At 40.5% G+C, this 25237-nt stretch overlaps 1 protein-coding gene across 1 annotated transcript in view; it reads left to right on the forward strand.

Annotated features, from left to right (window-relative positions):
* LOC133452225 (collectin-12-like) overlaps positions 1-25237 on the forward strand; it is a 61513-nt gene that overhangs the window by 31621 nt on the left and 4655 nt on the right. The window contains exons 3-21 of the mRNA XM_061731445.1: positions 703-825; positions 5217-5303; positions 5382-6425; positions 9171-9731; positions 9865-10004; positions 10090-10199; positions 10317-10458; positions 14395-14473; positions 18002-18086; positions 18576-18651; positions 20589-20684; positions 20915-21061; positions 21258-21348; positions 22119-22314; positions 22553-22647; positions 23660-23748; positions 24466-24553; positions 24663-24717; positions 24875-25028. Of these exons, the coding sequence (XP_061587429.1) occupies positions 703-825; positions 5217-5303; positions 5382-6425; positions 9171-9731; positions 9865-10004; positions 10090-10199; positions 10317-10458; positions 14395-14473; positions 18002-18086; positions 18576-18651; positions 20589-20684; positions 20915-21061; positions 21258-21348; positions 22119-22314; positions 22553-22647; positions 23660-23748; positions 24466-24553; positions 24663-24717; positions 24875-25028 (3458 nt within the window). The remainder of the gene's footprint in view (positions 1-702; positions 826-5216; positions 5304-5381; positions 6426-9170; positions 9732-9864; positions 10005-10089; positions 10200-10316; positions 10459-14394; positions 14474-18001; positions 18087-18575; positions 18652-20588; positions 20685-20914; positions 21062-21257; positions 21349-22118; positions 22315-22552; positions 22648-23659; positions 23749-24465; positions 24554-24662; positions 24718-24874; positions 25029-25237) is intronic.

The raw sequence follows: 25237 nt of genomic DNA on the forward strand, positions 1-25237 counted from the left end.
TCTCCTGTATGTTAAACAGTATACTCATGCTCATGCTAAACATATTTACTTTTCAGCTTTTTTTGTGTTATAAATTGCCAGACATTTCTAGAAATTCTGTTCTCATTCAATTCTCATTTAAAATGTCTTCCATAAGATGTTAACTGTCTGTTATGAATATAGACCAGCTGCCCTCTTACTCTGATTGCCAGAAGCTGCTTAGCTCTACTGAACCCAAGTAAACATCCTGCTTGATGTTTAGTGTTGTATCACTTGGAGCAGATGATTATGAGGACGTATTGGTGAAAATCTGTGACATAAAAGACCAAAACTGTCACTGCCGACTTGTTATACGTCGGATGGGAACGAGGAATGGCAAAGGGGTGTAGGGAGGGGGGGCATAGTCATATGGATAACTTGCAGTTTCATAGTGAGTCATCTTTCCTGTACATGAAGCCAAATATTTTCATTGGACAGTTGACTGACAAAAGGTAGAGTGTGTCCCACTGTTCATGTGCCGGCTGAACTTAGCTATGGAGAGGAAACAAAACCCTATTTGCTCTCACTTTTGAATAAGATGATGTTTGGTTCATTTATTTTTGTTTTACTCTAAATAATCCACAATATATGAGGTACCGCTGCTTCCAAGCAGTTTGGTCCTTTAACCTGATTCAACGCCGTGCTGTAGAATGGTGTGTGACGAGACCCTGTTGTATGTTGCAGGAATTCAGGAAGGTACAGAGTGCACCAAGTGTAAAAATGACTGGGCGTTAAGGGTGGCCATTGCTCTCCTCTATGTGCTCTGTGCTCTGCTTACCATAGCAGTGGCAGTCCTCGGATACAAAGGTAAGTCAAACTAAACTGAAAAGTAGTTTCTATGCAGGAGATGTACACCTCAAGATCCTTGTGTCACGTAAACGTGTAATTATGCATGCAATTACAAATTCAGTGCAGATTTTGCAATAACTAGAGGGAACTCATAATACAATTCACAAGTATCCAAATAAACTAGGAGTGGATCACATTTAGGGGGTTCTTCAGGAAGAAATGCATTGCAATTATCTATGTTTTAAATAGTATGGAAATCAATGAAAAAGTATTGTGTTTTCATTTCCAGTGAAGGGGTGACTTCTGCACGTCACCCTCCTGGTTCCACTGTCATGTTGCACTGATATTTTAATTCAATTCAATTTTATTTGTATAGCGTCTAATACAACAAAAGTTGTCTCTAGGCGCTTTCCAGAGACCCAGAATATGACCCCCGAGCAATTATTACATAAACAATGGCAGGTAAAAACTCCCCTAGTGGGAGAAAAGCCTTAAGCCAAATAGTGGCAAGGAAAAACTCCCCTTTAGGAGGGAAGAAACCTTGAGCAGGACCTGGATCATAAGGGGGGACCCTCCTGCCGAAGGCCAGACTGGGGTGGGGTTTTACTACATTAGCCCGAAAGGGACAAATTAAACACCAGCTCTGGAGCGGACACTGCATTTTTCCTGTTTGTTCACAGCAGGCAGATAGGCAGGGTGATCTGTCTGCATCCTACACCTCGTAAGAAGTTTGAAAATCATTAGTTACACATGTTCCAGATTGTAGAGAATTGTCAGGTATCATGAAAGTAAACGGACCCTATCTAAATAGTGATTTTCTAGTGTAAATTGACCGTTGAAAGCACTTTTTCTGTTCTAACCATTTTGCATGCATGCTAACATTCCAGTATCCCCCTTTTAGTGTGTCACGATCTACAGTTATATGTTTCCTATTGAGTTTATGCAGTGCATTATGTGTGTCAGGGACAACAGCAACTGGCATTTTAATAATGTGTATACATACACTGATCAAAATACAATTTATTTGACTATTTCAATGTCAAAACCTAAATTTTTATGGCACCATGGTTCCTCCAACAAAGGCTAAGGCCTTAATTAGCTCATCTGCTCAGGCTACATGATAAACGGTCCAATATATGTGACACCTCTTCATCTTTTGTAGACAATCACTCAAACTGGTGAGCGACATCCACCGCCAACATCAGCTGTTGTTGGCAGACATTTGTTTCAAATTGTCCTTGTTATGGAATGAGTAGTCTTTTTTTCTTCTCCTTTTTCTGACAACACTTTATTTTGATACCTCAAATTTTAATCTGGAATTGTGCGTGCAAACATTAGTTTCTGCATGCAACAGTGTGGATCGGCCGGAAATCTATTCATTTTTATTGCTATGCTTGCTGTAAAGAGGGTTTGATGTTTACTTTTTAATAACATATATCACAGAGGACATATGTGGACTCCACATTCCTGCCTCCCATGCGTTCTATCTCACTCCTTGCCTTCGTCTTTGTGCATGAAGTTTGATAACTTTCAAATGTTTGTGTCAGCGACAACTGCCAAGTCAGAGTTCAGTTCAAGATTTACCACTTGAAAAGACTATTTCCACAGAATTCATTGTTTACTTTCCAACTAACTGATATCTTTAGGAGGTCGTTTGCAGCAGGAAACACATTGTGCAACATTGACCCTCACTGGAATCCATTTTTGTGGTTTGAACCAAAGCACTGATGTTAAATAGAAACAGAGAGAAATTCTTGTTGTCTTATGCACTGTTGGAAGGTATTAAACTGGGTATTTCCAATTTTACACATATTTTTCTTGGCCTAAATCAATTATAGAAATCCTTCCAAAACATCCTTCAGCAAGAGTATTATCAAAAGACCTTGCAAAAGTAGTATCTGCTCCACAAGTAATGGAAAACTCGCTCTGCCAGTAGGAAATGACTTTAATAAAGAATCTAAAAGATCAAAATCATAATTACGCCTTTAAGTGTCGTTGAGATGGTTTTGGTCTCCAGCTTTGGGTCTGTATTTGGTGTGTAGCACATGTGATTTTGATGATTTGGCCATAATGTCTACCAGATGACCGTGGACAAACTTCCCTCACTTAACAACCCAGCGGAGAGTTTATGGCTCTGTAGCAATTTGTTGTCTCGTGAACCACAGGTCGACTCACAAACGATTACGAGTGTCCAAAACAGTTTGAGTTTGCAAGAAATCAGTGCAGGCTGGATTTGTGTTTGGATTTTGCCTCCTCCATCCTTCTTTGGCCCTCAGATGACCTTGTCTGTTAGACCACTGTTTGTCTTTCCTGCTGTGTCACTGAGTCGCTGCACCAGCTCCTGCATCGATCACCAGTAACCTGCTGCGACTCCGATCGGGTGGCTCTCTAACGCGCTTGTCACAATAAGCCAAACTTAGGTTTTCAGTTATAAATAAATGATACCACTTTGCCGATGCAGGAATGGGGATTATTTAGTCTGTTTGAGGGAAGAAAAACAAAAGTCAGGGCCAGTTGCAGTTGTAGAATTTAATACAAGCACAAATATGAAGAAATCAAACTGTTTCAAACATAGCTGCATCTTTCTCAGCCGTGTCTCTCCAAAGGTTGGATGCTGATGATATTATGATTTAGATTAGATTCATATTCAAAAATCTAACTTTATTTGTATAGCAATTTTCATACAACTTATGCAACACAAAGTGTTTTACATAACTAAAACAAACATTGTTTTCTTTAATGTAACAGTCACATTACTTGAAAAATGTTCTCATATTCCAGTTGAGTTATTTTTTCAAATAGCTGTTTTTATGAGGATTTCTCGGGGAGTAAGATATTTATTTATAAAGCAGACAATGTTTATTTGATGTTATCAACAGGGTTACAACTATAGTGGCCCAATAAAAATGTAATAAAGCTAATCTAGGATTAGAACGAGTCGTCCAGATGCTGAAGATAAGTACCTTCCCAAGATAGTGGTGGGATTGACTCAGTCAGACTGGAATGTGGCATTTAGTGTTAGAAATGTACGGTTTTCAGACACCAATACCCTCCTGCTCCAAAAACACCTGGAGCAGGACCCTTCCAGAGCTCCGGCCAAGTAATGCCGGCGTTACCATGGCGGTCAGGTCAGATGCCTCGGCCTGCTGCTGGCAGCAGCTGCAGTCAGACAACAGTCCTGACCTTCTCAGGTTAGCCTGGAAGAGCAAAGGTGGGTCGGCTGGAACAGGGAGGGAGCTCAGCCAAGGGGTCAACTGTTCAGACTGCTGCAGGCAGGCTCAGACCTGCTCTGGCGAGTGGCCTTTGACCAACTCCACCCGGAAACCCTTCCAGGCCAACCCAGATCCATTTTCAGCCGTTAGTTTCCACAACGAGCCCTGTTATCTTTGAAATTATAAAATGGGACCCTAAATATGCCTACATTTAATGTTTCATACAATCTTAACCTATGAGGTACAAGGCTGTGCATTTTAATATGGGGGTCAATCAAAATCAACTCATTATGAGAGCGCACCCCTAGTGGTCATTTGAGGAACTGTACTTCCTCACTGGCTTCAAAGACAAAAACCAGAGGTCACTCCTTGGTTTTCTTGTGTTAATAAATTCAGTAGTCTGGATTGTATAAACTCAGAAATTTTAAAATGTATGAACGTAGAAATTATAAGATTTTAATAATATAAAAAATGTTCATTTTGCAATACTTTTCCTCTAATAGTGCCAAAAGAGGATGGACTTACAGAGGGAAATATGCTCATTCAAGAAGAAAGGGGAAAATGATATTGTGGCCAGTCTTTTGATGTCATCGTTGTTTGCAGTATCTCATGACCTTCAAAATGAAACATGAATCAATATCTTGGAGGGAACAAAAACGAAAGGGAACTCAGGCCGAAAGCACTCCTCAGTTGGATCCATGAAACCGGTCGCTTGTGTTTTTGTTTGTCTCAAGTGCATGTTATCGTTACTTGTTTTTGCCACTCCTGGAATGATAACAGTCAGAGCTAGGTCAAGTCTTTTAGACGGCCACCAACGGACAGAAAAACAAACCGGGGGGAGAGGAGATGGACTCTTATAGCAGATGTAAGCTGAGAGAAGATGGAGCCAGGGTTGGAGTGTGCTCGTGTGGTATTTTGTATGTTTTTCAGATTTGTTTGTGTTCAGGAAGTAGGATTTGTGAAAGTGGTCTGATTTGTAATCAACACACACACAGTTGCCTGGTTACAATATAATCTCAGGAACCTTTTACAGCATCATGTGCTCAAGACTGATGTTTGACGTTCCAGTCATTCAGCATAGAGACCTGACTACAGCAGCACCCTCTGCTGGTTTAAATAAATCCTGCTCAGCAAAGAGATCTACCCTCTACAACAGTAACAAGCGGCTTGATTCAGAACCCAATCTTTTTCTCTTAGTGGTTCAGCGGATGGACGGTGTCACAGAAGGCATGCAGAGTTACGGAGGAAAGATTAATGCTGTGGAGAAAGACTTAAAGAAACTAGGTATGGCTCTTTAATGTAATATTGTATTGCAGTTGTGAATAAATGTGTTTTTCTGACAAATATTTTTTGCATTTTCAGATGATGAGGCAGGGGAGAAGTCGGTCAATGCCACCAGTGATATTAAGACTTTCAAGTCAGATCTGGAATCATTACAAAGCCAAATGAATGATGTTTCCGTCAGGACCAGCGGCAACAGTGACCGACTGAAAGAACTTCTGACGACAGGAGATGACATGCAAAATGGCCATGTGTCCTTGCAGGGGTTCCTGGAGGGCAACAGAGCCTCATTGCACGGGGTGAACCAGACGTTGGCCTCCTACAATGGAATAATCAATGACCTCCAGACAGACACTGCACGACTCCAGTCTGAGATACAGGACCAGGTGAATGTGCAGAGCCGGACCCAGGTCAATATCAGTGCACTTAATATCACCCAGGCCCAACAGCGCAACCTGCTCAGCACTCTGCAGAAAACGGTCGAGGACACAGGCCAGGCAGTTCAGAAGCTGAAAAACGACTATCAGGTTCTGCAGCAGACTGCCAGGCAGACACATTCTGACACAGAGTGGCTAAAAGAAAAGGTGCAGAACCTTCAGGTCTTGGCAGCCAACAACTCAGTCTTGGCCAGGTCAAACGGAGACGTCATAGATGACTTAGGGGCTCAGCTCAGCAATCTAGCCAGTCAAATCCAGAACACGTCTGCCCTTACCGAGGGGCACGACCAGAGCTTGCGGGAGCTGATGGACAAGCAGAGGGACCACGATAATGCCACCTCGTCAAAGTTTGATGAGATGGAAGTCCGACTGGACAGACATGAGAATGATATTGACCGCGTGACGGGCAACGTGAGCTTTGCGGCGCAGATCCTTGGTGTCATCAGTGGCGACTTAAACAACCTGAGGTCCTGTGCTGAGACAGTGATGAGACATTCAGAAATGTTGGTGGCACTTAATGATAGCATGGAAGATGCCACGTCGGACGGCAAAGAGCTGCGTGCCCAGCAGGGTGAGATGGCGTCCAAGCTGGACCAAGAAGTCAAGAGCCTGGGTATGCTGATGGAGGAGATGAAGCTGGTGGACAGCAAGCACTCGCAGCTGATCACCAACTTCACTATCCTACAGGGTAAGAACAGAGGAACTACTTAATGAAAATGCTTCACATTGTCAGGTGATTGCACGTGGTTATGTCAAAATTTTACATACTTCCATTATTAATGAAAGCTGTGACAAGAAGATGTAGCTATACGTTGTAGGTACAAAATTATAGGTATACTCATCATTCCTGCCCTTGTCATCTCCTTTAAGGAAAGCTTCTGAGTACCTCAGATCATCAGAATCAGGTTTATTTGGCCAAGTCAGGTCAAACAAGACAGGGAATTTGACTCGGTTATTTCGCTCACTGTACAGTAAGGCCGGCTCTTATTAACATATATACAAATAAAAAAAAGGGAAAGGTGCAGCAGTATAAGGTAGTCATGGTTATTGAAAGGTGCATTGTTACAGCATATGATTGTGGTTATTATTATTATTATTATTATTATTATTATTATTAGGGCCCGAGCACTTGCAGTGCGAAGGCCCTATTGTATCTGTAGGAATTCTTCTTCTTCTTCTTCTTATTGTTCTGACAAAAGGAAGGCCTTTTTGCCCCCCTAAACGTGCCCAAAAAGTCCCCATGCATGCAAGTCAGGCATGGCGAAAAATTTGATATTTAATGGTTTGCATTATTGTGTATTGTGAATTAATTGTGTAATTTTGCCGCAATTTATGCCATTCCTTCGGCAATTAATACGGCCCGAACCGTAACGTGCACCCAGGTGTGTTATACATCAAAATGTGCGTCTCCATCTTGCGACTACGCGCATTACTTTTCTCTTTCAAAGTGTTACCGTGGCGACGCTAGACGCCAAAAAGCGCGCCTCCCCTTCATCTGATTGGTCCATATTGATAGTTCTCCAAAAGTCACCAAATTTGGCATGCAAGCCAGGCCTGGCGATAAATTTGATATTTCATGGTTTGCATTAATGGGCGTGGCCTAACGGCTCAACAGCGCCCCCTAGAATACTTTTCTCTGCCATAACTTTTGAATGGTTTGACATAAAAAGTCATGGGTGGTGTCATGGGACTCGGTATTGAGTCCTTGACCATAATTGGTGAAAATTAGCCCCGCCCCTTCTTCTGATTGGTTGTCCCTATTTCCTGCTATAACATTTGAATGTTTTGACATAGAGAGTTGTGGGTGGTGTCATGGGACTCTGTAATGAGTCCTTGAGCTTCTTTGGCCTTAATTAGCCCCGCCCCTTCTTCTGATTGGTTGTCCCTTTTTTCTGCTATAACTTTTGAATGGTTTGACATAGGAAGTCGTGGGTGGTGTCGTTTCTGACATGCTTATGGGGGGCGGTGGCCTTGAGTGCGAGGGCCCGTTCATCGCTGCTTGCAGCTTTAATTATTATTATTATTATTATTATTATTATTATTGCATATTAGTTGATTACTCTGAGACTCTATGGCTACGTTCACACTGCAGTTCCCAAGTGACCCAAATCCGATTTTTTGCTCATATGTGACTCAGATCCGATTTGTTTATGACAGTGTGAACAGCACAAGTCACATGGAATCTGATCTTTTCAAATCAGATTCAGGTCGCTTCCATATGTGGTTCTAAATCGGATACAGGTCTGATGTTTTGCAATGCGACCTCAGTGTGAACGGCCAGGTCGGAATTAATGCGACTTTGACACGCAGAGCCCCGAGCCGCGGGGGAGAGACACGGGAGACGGCGGGGGTCCCTCCGGGTCTCCTCCGGGCCGCCTCCGCCTCTCCTCTTCCCCTCCCCACCGCTCACCTCTTTTTCATCTACGACCTCAGATCAGACGAGACAACCCGCTGAAATTAAGCATATTACTAAATAAAGAAGCTAAGGATTCAAATCAGCGAAGCGGTCGTGGTCGCATAACCTGCCCGTTTTACAACGAGCTGGACCGTGTGTTAGGTGATAAACCCAGCTGAACGCCGGAGAGCAGAGCTGACACTCCGGGGAGCGGAGCTAGAGCCCTGCTATAGTGGGACTGTTTTCTTCATCCCGCTCCCGCTGCATTTCTGACCATTACCGCCCGCTCCCGCAACGTGTGTGTTATACTCCCGCCCGCGCCCGCAGTGTTTACATCCACTCCCGCCCGCTCCCGCAAAACTCTGAGAATTCATGCCCGCACAATGATAAAGATGCAAGAGAAACGTCGTCCTTGACAAATCTATCTGATTTAATGTTAACATGATAATTGTGGAGCTTGATGGATAATTGGCAGTTCATAGGCACCTGACCGAAAGTTGGATGCAAATCCATCATTGTCATCATCACACGCCTCTGCGCATGCGGGTCAGTTCAGGGCCGCGATGCGTTCACACTCGAGTTGGATATAGGACACGTTTTAAAAGATAATGTGAACAGCCACACAAAAAAATCGGATATGGGAAAAAATCGGAATTGAGCATTAAGGACTGCAGTGTGAACGTAGCCTATGAGTGATGAGAGTTCATCAGAGCAACAGTTTGGGGGAAGAAACTGTCTCTGAGTCTGGAGGTTTTGGCTACAGAGCTCTGTAGCGCCGTCCAGAGGGGAGGAGTTCAAACAGACTGTGTCCTGGGAAATTCCAGCGTCTGGCCCCTCCACATTTACATTAAAAAAGACCCACATCTACACAATCTGAATGATTTTTGAAAATAACTCATAAATCCCTCCCCTGGTATCCTGTTTACTTTTATTCAGCTCAGCAGTAATGTTGTTTTCTTTGTGACAGTGCATAAACTTGTTAATGACCCAAAGAGTTTCTCACAGATATTTCATTCATCTCTTCCTTTTATGGTTTAGGACCACCAGGTCCAAAGGGCTCAAGGGGTGACAGAGGTCCCCAAGGCCCAGTGGGTCAGTCGGGCCAAAAGGGTGACAAAGGAGACAAAGGGGTGCCAGGAAATGTGGGACCTAAAGGAGAAAGTGGTGCTGCCGGACCGATAGGCGTGACAGGTCCTAAAGGTTCGGCCGGGGCGCGGGGATTTCCAGGTGCTAAAGGGTCCAGAGGGCCTGGAGGTCGAGCTGGAAACCCTGGTGACAAAGGAGACACTGGGGCTCCTGGGCTTCTCGGCAGGGATGGACAAACTGGACTTCCAGGACCACAAGGGCCACAGGGGCCCAGAGGAGCAGCAGGACCTGCAGGTTTAGACGGGCCTCGTGGGCCGGTTGGACCTATTGGCCCTCCCGGTCCTCCCGGCCTTCCAGGGCTGCCCGGATCTCCCGTAGTGGTAAAGTCCGCTCAGGCCCCTCAGGTTGTCAAACTCTCTCTACCGACATTAGCTCCTGTAACTGCTGGGGTACCACAAAGCTCTGTGTCCAGGGGGGTCCAGGCTCCACCTGTCGCCACCACCCCAGCATCTGGTGAGTTCAAAGACTACACAACTGCTGGAAATGTGTAAATATTTTACTAAAATGGTGTATTTACAAATATTGATAGCTCAAACTGCTTCTCCAGTTTCTTTTAATGCAAAAGTCTGATATTTACTTTTTTCAGGTTGCCCACCTGAGTTCAAAAGATTTAGGAAAAGCTGCTACTACTTCTCTGACACACAGAGACTCAACTTTGATGAGGCAAAGCTGTTTTGTACTAACGTGTCCTCCCATATGCTCATAATTAATGACAATGAGGAGCAGGTAAATGTTATTATTGATTCAAAATGATTAAAACAATAACCTGTGTCCTCATTATCCTACAAACATGTCTCAATTTTATTTTTAGGAATACGTTAGAAAAGCAATTACAGGAAAAGGCTATTTCTGGCTGGGACTGACTGACAGGGAGAAGGAAAACATCTGGAAGTGGGTGGATGGAACCATACCAACTTTCAAGTGAGTTATGAATTTATGAATGTCTTTTATTGATCCATGACTTTTTCTTGTCTTTAGATTTTTGCAGTTCAGCTAGTTTGTGTGACTGTAACTAGTTGTCCTTGTGGGTTTTATCAGGAAATGGAAGCCCGGCCAGCCTGACAATTGGACTCACGGTCACCAGGATGGCGAGGATTGCGCCGGGCTCATCCATAATGCCAGCTGGAATGATTTCTACTGCACTGACCGCATCGGTTTCATCTGTGAACATTCTCTGACTGTCAGTACCTTATTTATATCAACGAAAAAAATCTTGTATGTTGTATCTTGGCAGCCTTCTTTTAAATGATTTTACTTTTTTTATAATTTAACCCCAAAGACAAAAACCAAAAGTGTTTTTCTCAATCTTTCAACATTCTGACGCTTCAAAAGTTTAAGGACAGGGTTAGTTGGAACTGATCCTTAAACATCCATCTTTGGAAAAGGGTCAAAGCAGCTTATGAACCTTTTTTTAAATTTTCTGTTTCAGCATGAAAATTACCTAAAACATTATTAAACTTTCACAAGTCCTGATAAAAGATAAAGGTGAAGTCCAAAACAAATTAGGCAAAAGGTTATACTTTCATCTCTGATATTTACTGAGGAAAATGATCCATTATCACATAACTCAGAATCAAATTCTAAATTTCATTACTTGCATACAAAGCCCAAATTACTATTGCATTACATTACTATGGAAGCAACTTCCAATCTGGGTTAAGGAAGCTGACACTACCTCCACTTTTAAAACCAAACTTAAAACGTTTCTGTTTAGTAAAGCCTATAGTTAGTGTAAACTCTAGTGTGTTAGGGCCAGTAGTCATAGCTGCAGCTACAGGACAGGACTAGAGCAGCTCGTCTCAAACAGAGCTCCGTCCTAGATATGCTGCTATAGGCCTACGCTGCAGGGCAACACCAACATGATCCACTGCGCGGTGCCCATCACCCCTCTTTCTCTTTCCTTCCTCAGATATTAATAATAAGTATCTCATAACCATAATTGTTCTTGTAGTTTGTTATGCTGGTCTTTTTCTCTTTTTTTTCTTTTTCTCTTCTGTGCATGTTTGCAGGCCAGAGCCTAAGGAGCTGCATCCTGACTTGCAGTCCCACCCTCTGACCACCTCAGTGTCTGCTTTCTAAATCTGTTTATATAGTCATCCCTGTAGTGCAGTTAGCCATTGTGTCTGTGTCTCTCCTTTCTCTGTTCTTCATTCTCTGTCTGATCTCTCTTTTCCTGCTCTGCCCAGCTGGCCTTCAGCAGGAGGGTCCCCCCCTTATGATCCAGGTCCTGCTCAAAGTTTCTTTCCTCCTAAGGACGAGTTTTTTCCTTGCCACTGTTTGGCTTAAGGCTTTTCTCCCACTAGGGGAGTTTTTTACCTGCCATTGTTTATGTTTATGTAATAATTACTCGGGGGTCATGTTAGAAGTCTCTGTAAAGCGCCTAGAGACAACTTCTGTTGTAATAAATACAATTGAATTGAATATCTTTAATTGGTCGAAAGCATGTGAACTTCTGGGATTACCGGTAACTGTCATTTTTGACAGCAAATCGTAATCAGGTATTCTCAATAAATGTGAAGACAGTCAGGTGTGAATGATCACCATGTTTTAGAAATAGAACAGGTATCTTTCAAAGGCGCATCGTGACAACATGTGTTGGTATATTATAAAACAAAGGAGTTCTTGACATGCCACAAAGTCACCCGGAACATAAGTTGGGTGATACAGTAAGACACTTGCCTGAAGCAGACTGATCATTCTACAAAACAAAGGTTAATGGACAATTAAGTGCGTATTTTGGAGTGGCAAAGTTAAAGTTCTGACTATGAATAAAAATAATTTTAATTAATTTCCATCAGATTCAATCTTGATTAGAATACATCTAGCTCATGTCAGGGAAAAGTCACTTCCATGAAAAAAAAACTAGAATTTTTGCTGTAACTGTAATCATGCTAAATGATAAGTTATGTAAAGTGTGCCGTATGTGACATGCTGCTGTTGATCTCTTCACAGTGAAAGCTCCAGTTTTAGAGCATCCATCTGAGATGGCGTGAGCGACCTGAGGGAAGGGAGGCTGGAGTTGAAGCTGAAGACGCCATACCAAAGACAAAGGACATGGAAGGACTCAAATAAAGTCGGCCCAGGGAGCCATCACTGATACTATGACTGATGTTTGTCTTTTGAGGCACCTTAAAAGACAATGTTGTGCCAAAGACAGAGAAAGCACAGAGCCATCCCAACATTGGGCAATGTAGATTTGGTACTGAAGTTACATGAGATTGTAGTAATATAGGCTCCTTATTTGGTGCAGCTCCTTTTGTATATGTGTATGTAAATAGTACTGCACAAAGGCACATTTTATGTTTTTAGAATTTTATACTGATGATTCTTTTTTTTTGTACTCATACTCATATTTTCAAAAATAACACTATTGACCATCAAAAAAAAGTAGTCTTTTAATAAATTGAAGCATTTCACAGAAAACAAACTACTTCCACAGTCAAAGCTGTGATTACATATAGTATAAGCTCCTACAAGTAAAGTTGAGCACCCATTCACCATCATCAAATGACTGCAAACTCAAGTAAGAAAAGAAGGACCGCTAGTTTGTAAATATCACCTTTTTTCTAAAATAGAAATATCACTGAAGAGATGCTCAGTGTGAGCAGTATTACTGTGTTATGAGGGAAGGTACTTCTTAGACATTATTCTGCCAGTATAAGTTTTACATATAGTACACGTAAACAATATGTAAATGTTTGTAATGTAGCCATTATAAGATTAATTATCTCATATGTCACATGTTTATAATTAGTGTTATTAGTTATTGTTGTATTGTTGACCTTTGGTATGTTACGAGTTGCTTGGAACTGATTTAACTCAGCAAGCTCCTATGAATCAGGTCAGACATTAAGACAATACATTGTGAAAGATGCTCTGTGGGGAGTCCTTGATTTTTGTCCATTACAAAAGGAACAGTGCATTTACATGGTGCAACACTAACATATATTTGATTGAAACCACAAGCACAATTCTCCATTATGTTTTTCCTTGCCACTGTTTGGCTTAAGGCCTTTCTCCCACTACGGGAGTTTTTACCTGCCATTGTTTATGTAATAATTGCTCGGGGTTCATGTTCTGGGTCTCTGGAAAGCGTCTAGAGACAACTTTTGTTGTATTAGACGCTATACAAATAAAATTGAATTGAATTGAATATATCATGTGTTGGTATGTTATTTGTCTGACCAGCAGTCTGAAATCCAAAATGCATCCATAAGCATAAAATGAAGAAAGGTGGAATAGCACTATTTGCATGCATATAAAAACAATCAACAGTCAGCCTGCGAAATTCAGTATTCTCAGAATAATTTCTTCTTCTTTTAAACTGACAACAGAAGATGAACAATTCAGAGTGCAAAGTGCTCCTTTTAAAGGCAGAAGAAAGAAAAAGAAACGGAATTCAACAAGTTGGAGGACTGAATGAAAATACATTTATTTTTTCCCCGTTTTTTCCTTTTTTTTAGTTATTTAAAGCCAACTGATTTACTGTAATATGTCACGTTGACATATTCATCGTTATCAAACCGATCAAGTCACAACTACATAATTGAATGAATACACGTTATTTCCCTGCTGATTCTAACTACAATCTGACAAATCCCGCTTTACTAAGTCAAACAGAGACAAACTAGCAACACGCCAAATAAAACATGTTATTATTATTCATTGTCACGGCGAAGCCGTGGTCACGTGACAGCCGTCACCTGACAATGAGAGTTCTTTTTTTTTTTCTTATTTATTTTCAGCAAGGTAAATGTATATTTTATTAATAATTTTCTCTTATATATGAGCCATAAAAGAGATATTGACAATCGTCTGATCGTAGGTTTTAGACTGATAGCGTCGGCAGGCGTTTGTTGTCACCAAGACAGTTGGCTCCAGTTAAGGCCGATTTATGGTTCCGCGTTACACCAACGCAGTACGGTGCGCGTCGCCGCATACCCTACGCCGTAGGCTACGCCGTCGATTTAACGCGGCACCATTAATTCAGGCTTTACCCAGCATGCCTTGCGTGTTGCCGTCTCGCAGACAGCGGTGACTGTGTAGAAAGCATCAGCTACTCACACTAACACCCATCAAGTTGCCGTTACTATGTATTTTAGTTTGATGAAATAAGAATAAGAGGGAAAAGGAACTTGTTTTCGACACACCAGCGATGCCTCTCTTCACGACCAACCCCTTTGACCAAGATGTTGGTGAGTAATCCCAACTAAGTGGGCTAGCCTCAGTAGCTGATGGGCAGCTTTGTTTATTTTTCTCAGCCCTCCTTTTGAGCATCATGTATTTACCTCCAGTATGACAGAATAACTACACGAGCTTTGACATGTGCACACGATCTCGTTAAGAGTCAGTGAGTAGTCGCGGATGCTGCCGTCAGCTAACTTTAGCAGCTTTAGCTTTTATCCCTGCATCCCATCATCATGGTGATGAGCATCTCCAGACCGGTGGGAGAGACAGGATGTGGTTACAACCACAACCTGCTCATCCTCTGTGTGTGTCTGGCTGTGAAAGTACACCAACATCACCACTCAGAGCCAGCCGAGCCAGCATTTACTGCTAATCTGGGGAAGCTCCTGATGGGCATGTTTGGACTCTCAGCGAGTCACAGCTGTGGACCAGAGGTGTCAAAGTATTCACATTCATTACTCAGGTAGAAGTATAGATACTAGAGTTTAAAAATACTCCTGTACAAGTTGAAGTATCAACTCAAGTTTTTTACTCAAGTAAAAGTATAAAAGTACTGGTTTCAAAACTACTTAAAGTGTAAAAGTAAAAGTAATGTAAGGGGGGGAAAAGCCATTAAGGACAAAAGCCATTGAAAATAAATGCATCTTAGTATAATGCAAATATATTAAAGAACCATATATGTGTACTATTGAGCATTAACATGTGTTTCAGAGAGCAGGAGATATGATGACTAGTTGCCTATAAGTATTGTAGTGGTGCAAAAAGTCAAACTTCAGAGGCATGTTATCATTTATCCTAACATTTATTGGAATGTACATCCAAGTTTAGTTGCAGGAATCTGAGGGAACGGATGTAAGAACAAAACTGGACAAGAACATCTGAAACAACCAAATTCACTGTATCCGGATGGAGCAATTTAACTGGATAGTTTTTTTTTAAAGGCCGAATTGTGATAGAGTAACGAGGCTGTTTTTAAAATGTAAGGAGTAAAAAGTACAGATAATTGCATGAAAATGTAAGGAGTAAAAGTAAAAAGTCATCTGAAAAATAATTATTCCGGTGAAGTATAGATAACCAAAATTTCTACTTAAGTAAGGTAACAAAGTATTTGTACTTCATTACTTGACACCTCTGGCTGTGGGTCAAGTCGCAAGGCAAGTTTATTTGAACAGCACAATTCAACACAAGGTAATTCAAAGTGCTTTACATCAACATTAAAAGCGGCAAAACACAATTAAACAGTAAATAACAACAGATAAAATGATGAGAAAAGAGGTACAATAATAAAAAGCACAAGTTTTTAAAAAGTAAGGGCAGTAGAGTACAGCAGGTAAGTCTTTAATTTAAGAGTACTTTTCAGTAAACAGTAATGTTTTTAGGCCTGATTTAAAGGAGCTGACAGTTGGAGCAGACCTCAGGTCTACAGGAAGTTTGTTCCACCGGTGAGGAGCAGAATAACTGAACGCTGCCTCACCTTGCTTGGTTCTGGTTCTGGAACCACAACAATCCAGGTGAACTCAGGCAGGGGTCCCCAAACCTTTTCCAGTGAGGGCCACATAACTTTTCCCTTCTCTGATGGGGGGCCAGGGTTAGTTTCTAACAGAAAAGGTGTGACAATCGCAGCCTAAATGTAATCATTTATTGTTTTACAGAAAACATGCTGACACTCCAGTGCACCACACATATCCAAATATTAATAACTTAATAATTTCTGAGATCAAATAACCTTCTCTGGGTTCTTCACAGAATAAAAAAAAAGCAGAAAATATATAGGCTAATAACACTATTTATGAAGTCAATAAAAATCAAATAACCCTCTCTGGGTTTTTCACAGAAAGAAAGTTATGTTGTGCCGTGCACAATCCTGTGCAGGCATGAATTCTTAGAGTTTTGCGGGTGCGGGCGGGAGTGGATGAAGAAAACAGTCCCGGGCAGGTCTTTAGACTGGGGTATGGGTGGCCATAAGGGTAAAAAATGTGCTGGGGCAAAGTGAGGTCGTAGTAGCATTATTTTTTTTTATCTGTCTCTGGTATTGTTCAGGGGGCCAAATGTGGAGGCGGGCCTTGTGCGACCCGTGGGCCGTAGTTTGGGGACCACTAACCTAAGGGGTCTGGGAGCTTCATAGGGAACTAACAGATCAAGCATGTATTTTGGTCCAAGACCATTCAGGTCTTTGTAGACCAGCAGTAATATTTTAAACTCTATCCTTTGACTCACTGGAAGCCAGTGTAGTGATTTCATGACTGGTGTAATGTGGTCCAGTTTTCTAGTGTTTGTAAGGACTCTGGCGGCAGGGTTCTGGATCAGCTGCAGCTGCCTGTAAAGATGCCGTTACAATAATCCAACCTACTGAAAATGAATGCCTGAATACGGTTTTCCATGTCTTGTATAGACAGAAACCCCTGTGTAAGGTGAATCTTGGACAATAGTTGTGACAGTCTACTACTCTAGTCAATCCTCCATCTGTTTTTTGTTACCACTTGCCTTCTCCATCGTTTCATATCTCAACATAATAAAACAACACAGATGGCAGTCTTTGGTCCGTGGTCCATATCCTTTACAAAGCTATGCAATATGGTACAATGTAAATTGCACATACATCACATTTAGCTGTGTGTGGGGGGAGGGGGTGTCATATCAATGCCTTGATCTTTCCTTGAGATGCTCCTCATCAGTTTTTACATTCCACTAAATGCTAATTGGGTGACAAGAGCATGACCCTTATGTATGTCAGGACATAAGGATTTCCAGTAGAACCGTGGGCTCTAATACGATAATACAAGTAATTTACTTTACTTGTCAATGGGTTGAATGATGCAGCTGATTATGTTTTTATATTGCAAGAATAGTTAATCCAATTTATGTCATGATTATTTTTATACTTTTTCTATGGTCCTTCAAAGCAGCTGATGCACCGCTGTGTAGATGTCCTGCTCACTGCTCAAGCTTCTGGTCTATTTAGCACTTTATCATGAAGTCGTTTTCTGGGAATATAGAAATATCGATCAAACTGTGATGTTTAACAATGACAGGGAAACCCAGCTGATAAAGAGGAACTATTACATGTTCTTACATGTTACATGTTACAACCTTACATGTTCTAATATTGTCAAGCTCTAGTCTTAAATTAACTTGAGATTAGACTGTTAAACACCACATGTGCCATTAGTACAGTATTTGAAAGAGACTTTGATAAGTTGCAAGCTCTGTTCATAATCTTTTTTGTTCACAGTTTTGTTCATAATCAAACTTACATAAGACACCTTTTGTTTACAGGGATGAGTATGAAGCAGAATTTGTTTCTACCTAAATAGAATTGCAAAAAGAGGAACTGCACAGACATCTTGCTACTGAACTTTATTTTTGGAATTATTTACATTATTGTTGTTATTGCTTTGAGAATTTTTTTTTTTTAATTATTTTTTGTAAAAGATCCTCTCCATTTTACCAATTTTGAAACGCATTTAGTCAGAAAAATGACTTCAGCTATCTGTACGATTTCTGCTCATGTTAGTTGTTGTGCTTCTTCCCTGCAGAGAAAGCAACCAGTGAGATGAACACAGCCGAGGACTGGGGCCTCATTCTGGACATATGTGATAAGATAGGGCAGTCGCGCACAGGGTAACTTCTCTTCCTTCGTTCTGAGTCATACAGACACATTAATGGCTGTCTGGAGTTATTCTTTTTCTTTTTGCCAGTTGTAGACTATGTATTCACCAGTGGTGTGTGATTGATTTCAGGGAAATAACTAATGATGCTGTTCATCAGAAAAGCTGAATGCAAAATAGGCTTGAATCAAAAGCACATTTTTATCTTTCAGGTCGACATGATTAGATGCCTGTACCCTACCCTCCTGATACGATTTCTGTTTAGTCAATTTTGCTCTCCCATGACATAATACTGGCATTTGGGCTATAAATGTGTGAACCGAGGTGGTATACCTCCAGTAATTCTCATGGTTTTGGTGCTTGTTCATGTTTGTAGCCGACCAAGTGGCTGCAAAGAAAGAAATTGCCCTTCATTGCCCTTGACTCTGATATGTAGCTTGATTGTTTTATAGACTTCAGTGAGTGTCTTCAGACTTTTTTCAGATGTACTTTTCTGTCGCAGGCCCAAAGAATGTCTTCGATCTATTATGAGAAGAGTGAACCACAAGGATCCCCATGTCGCCATGCAGGCTCTGACCGTAAGTCAACTGTAAATAAGCAGCCATGTTTTGTACACAGTTGGGTCTGGAAATATTTGGACATTGACACAATGTTTGCTATTTCAGCTTATACCAAAACATATCAGAAGATTAAGTTGTATGATACAAATAGTCTTAAACAACAAGCTCTAAATTTCAGGGTATTCCCACCAAGACAATAGGAGGCGCTTTGGAATTGTAGCTGTAATACACAGCGATGCAGATTATGGAGTTGACTCCAGTTATGCTGTTTGGAAACTGCTGCTGTGAACCCAAAAAAGCAGATCAGAGAGAAAGTAGGAACATTAACTGTGGGCAGAACAATAGTCGAGTGCACTATGGAAAAGGTAAAAAAATAAATATTAGTGTTGTTATAATTATTATAATAATAATATGTGTATACACACACACACACACACACACACACACACATACCTGTGTATGTGTGTGTGTGTATATGTATGTATATATATATATATATATATATATATATGTATATGTATGTGTGTATATGTATAGTGGAAACCCAAGGATAACTCTAGGAGGGGGTTCAGAACAAGGTGCAGCCCCTTCAAAATGAACAAAAGAGAGAGAGAAAAAAACACAACTCTTGAAAATAGCAGGATTTAAAAAAAAAAAGAGAATGTTTTCAAAAGTTCCTGAACTGAAGCATGTAGCATCAGGGGTGGGAGTGTATTGACTGATTTTAGGTCTTTAGTGTTTATAGACAATGTGAGAGATTAAAAAAAAAACAAGACAGCTGGATTCATCCTAAAGTGCACTTATTCTTTTTAATGCAACAAATGTGATTGAATGACCTTTATTGGAATATTCTGCAATGGTCAAATCAATCACCTGATCTCATCCCGATGAAACTAAAGACAGAAACACAATAAAGAGAAAAATAAAAAGACTACAACAAGCTGCAGGAAACTCCTGACAAATAATCAAAGAGCAGGAAGCCCCCTTATGGAGATGTAGACGTTTTTGACTTAAGGTAGTCATTGCTTGTAAAAACTAAACATCATATCCTTGTTAATTTTCTAGTTGTTAAAATATATCATGTTCCAGTTGCGTCCAGTTTCAAAATTCTTATAATTAATTAAAAAACAGGCTAGCTAAGGGCCCCAACAGATAGCACTGAATCTTTAATCCTCCATCCTGAGGAAACAGGAGATGAGAGTGAAGAGAAAAGGATAATTAACAAGGAGTTACAAAAAAAAAAAATCTTTATATATTCCCTTAGGGGATGATGGGAAAGAGATCTTCAAACTCAGACAGATTAGTCCAAAGATTTCCTGCTACAAGACACAAAAGATTACCATGTTAGTTCCAATAATAATGGCATATAGATACAAGAAGAGTATAGAGAGCAGAGTGATGAAGAAGTCTCATATGTCATGGAAGGTCCCCCAGCATCGTAGGCCTCTACATGATGACAAAGATGGTTCAGGACACCCGAGCCAGCCCAAACTATTCGCTTTACCCAAAATAATGAAGCCCAATTTTGAAGGTAGATGCGGTGTCTGCGTCTCCAATTTGCATTGAAAACTCTTAAAATGTAAGTAGTCATCATTAGATGAAACAAGCCAATCATTTTTCATTTTGACGCAGTTAAAGGCGGTCAGTTATTTCAGAACTGATATACTGCTGAGAAAAACCAGCAAAAATAATGGGACAACATAACAGTTATCACACAATTTGCTGCAACTGCTCTAATCTTTAATGCTCAGCCTTTGGGGGGGAAAAAAATACAAAAACAACCCTGCATGATATAGAGAGTTTCTGTTTTAAGCATGTGCTCATTATATGTCCACAACTTTGCTGTGATTAAGTGTTTGGGCATAGTGCCGTGAGAGAAGAGACTAACCAAATCAAGACTGTAACATCCAGATATTAGCTGCAAATGTTATTTACGGTTCCCTTTTTCTCCGCAGCTGCTCGGTGCTTGTGTCTCAAACTGTGGGAAAATATTCCACTTGGAAGTTTGCTCCAGAGAGTTTGCCAGTGAAGTCAGTAACGTCTTAAACAAGGTATGTGGCCATCTTCTCTCTCTGGGTATTAATCCTCATACGCCACATTATTTGCAATTACTCTGTATACTTACATTTTTTCACACTGACACCACCCAGTACAATCAGAAAAGCTGGCTTTGAAATCAATACGTTATTTTATTTTATTTTATTTTTAATTTAAGGAAATTCTGTATTTAGATAGGCTTTTGTATCTAGCTTACAAAAATATTAAAAAAATGTGCCTCCAGGGTCACCCAAAGGTGTGTGAGAAGCTGAAGGCCCTGATGGTGGAGTGGGCGGAGGACTTCCGCAACGATCCACAGCTCAGTCTGATCTCAGCGATGATCAAGAATCTACGTGAACAGGGGGTCACTTTTCCCATTGTAGGTTCCCAGGTCAGTCTTTCTGTAGTAGAATGGTTAATCTTTTTTTTTGACTCCAGCCCTCTTACAATCTAAGTTTCTCCCAGAAGTTATCTTAATAGACAATGTTGTAATTAAATTGTAAATTTGGCCCATATCCACCCATTTCCTCCCTCCAAGTCATGCATCAGAGCCATGATTTGCCTAATGCATCATTATCTTTTCACAGGCTGCAGAGCAAGCGAAAGCAAGCCCAGCATTAGTGGCGAAGGATCCCTCAACCTCAACAAACAAGAAAGAAGAAGAAGACTTGGCTAAAGGTAAAGAGTAGGGCAGGAAAGATTAACCAATATGGATCAACGCCCAGTTTTAACATTAAACGTATGATTGCATCAACTCACTGATTCTTGGCTCAAATAAAATGTGCCATAAATTAGTCAGTGGCCCGATTCTATGTCTAGAAACATTTAAAATTGTTGCAGATCGTACACTGTCGATGCCAGATTTAGTCTACACCATTATGAAGTCAGCAGTGCATGAAGAAAGTGGATTTTAAACACTATTTAAGCAGTGTGTCCTTAGGTCCATCCTCCAGGTGCTCCCTGTTATTGTGCGCCATGTAAACACAAATGCAAACTGTTCCACGGCCAGTGCTGAAATTGGTTACAATTAGGGATGCCCCGATACCATTTTTTTCACACCGAGTACGAGTATTTGCTCCGCCGCCAGGCTGCACACTCACCCGGGGAGCGGGGCGGCTCAACATCTCCCTCTAGAGTCACTAACCAGTAACTACAACAACAATGAAGTGGTATCGGTGCGTGATATCGGAGAATTTTTGCGAGTACGAGTATATGAGAGCAGTATCGGCCCTGATACCAGTATCGGTATCGGGGCATCCCTAGTTACAATACATTTCATATTCTTTATAGATGCAACTTCATCATTCATTTCAAACATGCAAACTTAAATCCATGTAATATTTCCTTATAAGCATTGCATAGTTTCCAGTTTCCTTAATGATTTACAGATGGTTAAGAATCTCAAGGTGAAACGGGCACTAAGTCATATTTGTCCCTCTTGCGTGCAGCTATTGAGTTGTCGCTGAAGGAGCAACGTCAGCAGCCACAGACCTCCTTGTCGAGCCTTTATCCCAACACCTCCAGCCTCTTGTCCACACACAAGTCCGACGGCAGGAAAGTCCGCGCCATCTATGACTTTGAGGCTGCAGAGGACAATGAGCTCACCTTTAAGTCGGGAGAAATCATCACTATCCTAGATGACAGGTGGCTGTTCTTCATGAAATTTCTGCAGTGTTGAAATTTGAAGTATCTGCCAACTGAGGAGCAAAAGAGGAGCATGACTAGTTGAATGAACTACCAGTTACAATATAATTAAAATCACTTAAAATACTTTTCAGCACTTAACAACATGTTGTTAAATCTGTTGATCCAAAGTGTTACATCTTGAACAAGACATTTTGTCTGCAGCTTGTTGAGTTGACAGCCTGAGCTTGTGTTTTAGTGACCCCAACTGGTGGAAAGGAGAAACTTACCAGGGAATCGGGTTGTTCCCCTCCAACTTTGTCACAGCTGACCTCACAGCAGAGCCTGAGATGAGTGAGTGTATAAATACACACAGAAAAAACTGTACATCCTCTCTTCACTTAAATCATTGCTAATTTTTTTGAAAGTCCATTTGGCCCTGAGCAATATAGCTCTCTATATCTTGGAAGTGGAAGATACTTTACCACTTATACAACGCAGTGCAGTTACAACGAAAACATAGACAAGATATTAACGATGGTAAGAGAAGATTTGGTTCTCACATGCATTAAACAGTACAGCTGTACAGGAAACCACTCCAAAGGGTCTGATAGCATTCAGAAGAATTTCCTTCTCCTTCAAAGCGCTTCATAAGAATCTTTTTCATATAAAGTCGAACAAAAGGAATTATTTTACTTGTCGTGCTGGTTTAGCAGTATGTGTTACATCTTTATGTTCAAATTATATAAGTGTATATATTTATATATCTACACTACCATTCAAAAGTTGGAACACATTTTCCTATACGAATAAATATCTTATGGGATACAGTTAGATTGGAGAGTTGGATACTGAAAATATTTCTTAAAGCAGGTTTAGTATAGTTTTTATTCTTTTGCATGCTGTGTAATGTGCAATTGTTTGCATAGAACATACTGCATTTGGTAAATACCAACACCTGCCAATAGTATAGTAGACAGTTTTGAAAACACAAACCCTGTTTTGCTCTCTGGTATGAGAGAAAGACCGTGTAGCACCAACACAAGCCAACAAGTTAATGCACAGCTGTATGTGCAGCTTTTTCTTTTCATTAGTGTAAACTCCTTCATCCGTGTTTTGTTTTTTATTGTGCTATTTTTTCTTTGTCAGCAGATAACACAAACTTTACAATCAAGCAATCTGAGAACTTTTAGTCATTAGTATCAGGATGTCCGGACCAGTGGGTTGTGCTTCTTTTTTTTTTTTTTTTCTTGCTTTCTTTTGAAGATTATGGAGTCGGTTTAATCTTAACCTCTTGCATATTTGTTGCTGATCTCTTGATCTTTCTCGTTGTTTTTCTGCTGTCTCGTCCCATGGACATTTACAGTGAAGACGGAGAAGAAGACAGTCCAGTTCAGTGAGGACATCCAAGTGGAAACCATTGAGCCTGAGCAGGAGCCTGTTTTTATCGACGAGGTCAGTTTCTTTCTCTGGGCACTTTCTTACTATTTAGTATTTGTTTACTAGTGATATCACAGCATTATTGATAAATTAAGACCGTTGTTCTGGTAGAATATTTCAAAGTTATTGCCTCATGACTAGGGGTGGGTATTGCCAAGGACCTCAGGATATGATACACATCACGATACTTGAGTCACGATATGATATTGCGATATACACATTTTGCAATATATTGACTTGTTATACATAGTTTGCTGAAAACTGTAAAAGGCATTATGCATCTCAAAATCTGAGTTGCACGTACATCAGATTAAAGTGATCATTCATGGAATAAAAACAATGTAATTCAAATCATCCATGCCATTTTATTTTAACTGTACAAGCTAAAGTTACAACATATTTGCATACGTTTTTCATATTATTTACATAATATGAAATTAACATTAACAATATTATTTAAGCCCATGTATACAATAAAGTTGTACTGGATTTACAACCCGTCTGAAATATGATTTTATTATTTGAAAAAAAAAATTAAATCGATATTCAAATTTCGAGTATCGACATTGTATCGGACGGCAAAGTAACGCGATATATGGCTATATCGATATTTTCCCCCAACCCTACTTAAACATATCAACATATCAAATACAAGCAAACATAAATGGACAAATCATCTCTTTGTAAAATGAGCCCATCACTTGTAACTTAGCTTTGCTTAAACCTTTTTAGGACAAAATGGACCAGCTATTGCAAATGATTCAAAGTGCAGATCCAACAGACAACCAGTCAGACAGCGTTGAGTTACTACAGCTGGAAGGTAAGCTGATTTAATACACAAATGTAAATGAAAGTAACACAATCTAGCATGTTTTTAAAGGAAAAAGGGCCAGACATAAAACCAAAAAACACATATTCTTTTTCTTCAGGTGCCTGTAATCAAATGGGACCCCTCATTGACCAGAAGCTGGAGGATATCGACAGGTGCATTGCGTAGATGTGATAGGTTTTTGCTCATAGAAAACCACATTTTGCTCGAAGCAGTGAAAAGATCAAGAATTTACAAAAGCCATTGCCAATAATTTGTTGAATATTTATCGAGGAGACTAACATTTTGAGTATTTGGTGTGTTTATCATCAGGAAACACTCTGAACTGTCAGAGCTGAACGTGAAGGTGATGGAGGCGTTGTCTTTGTATGCAAAGCTGATGAATGAAGATCCGGTCTATGCTATGTATGCCAAGCTGCAGAGCCAGCAGTACTACATGCAGCAGCCTGCCAGCGCCGCACAGCAGGTGAGGGACACTCGTCAGGAATGTGACTTTGAAATGTGGAAGTCGATGACTTAAAATCCATAATTGGGAATGTGACTGCCACCAGCCAAATTACACGGATGCCATCTGTACTGATTTCAATTGCAGCTTTTATTTCCCTTACAAGCTTTCTGACACTATTGTTGAATCTTTATCTTCTGAAGTTGGAGTGTATAGAGTAAATATAAATA

Source organism: Cololabis saira, chromosome 10 (genome assembly GCF_033807715.1).
Source record: "Cololabis saira isolate AMF1-May2022 chromosome 10, fColSai1.1, whole genome shotgun sequence".
Classification (NCBI taxonomy): Eukaryota; Metazoa; Chordata; class Actinopteri; order Beloniformes; family Belonidae; genus Cololabis; species Cololabis saira.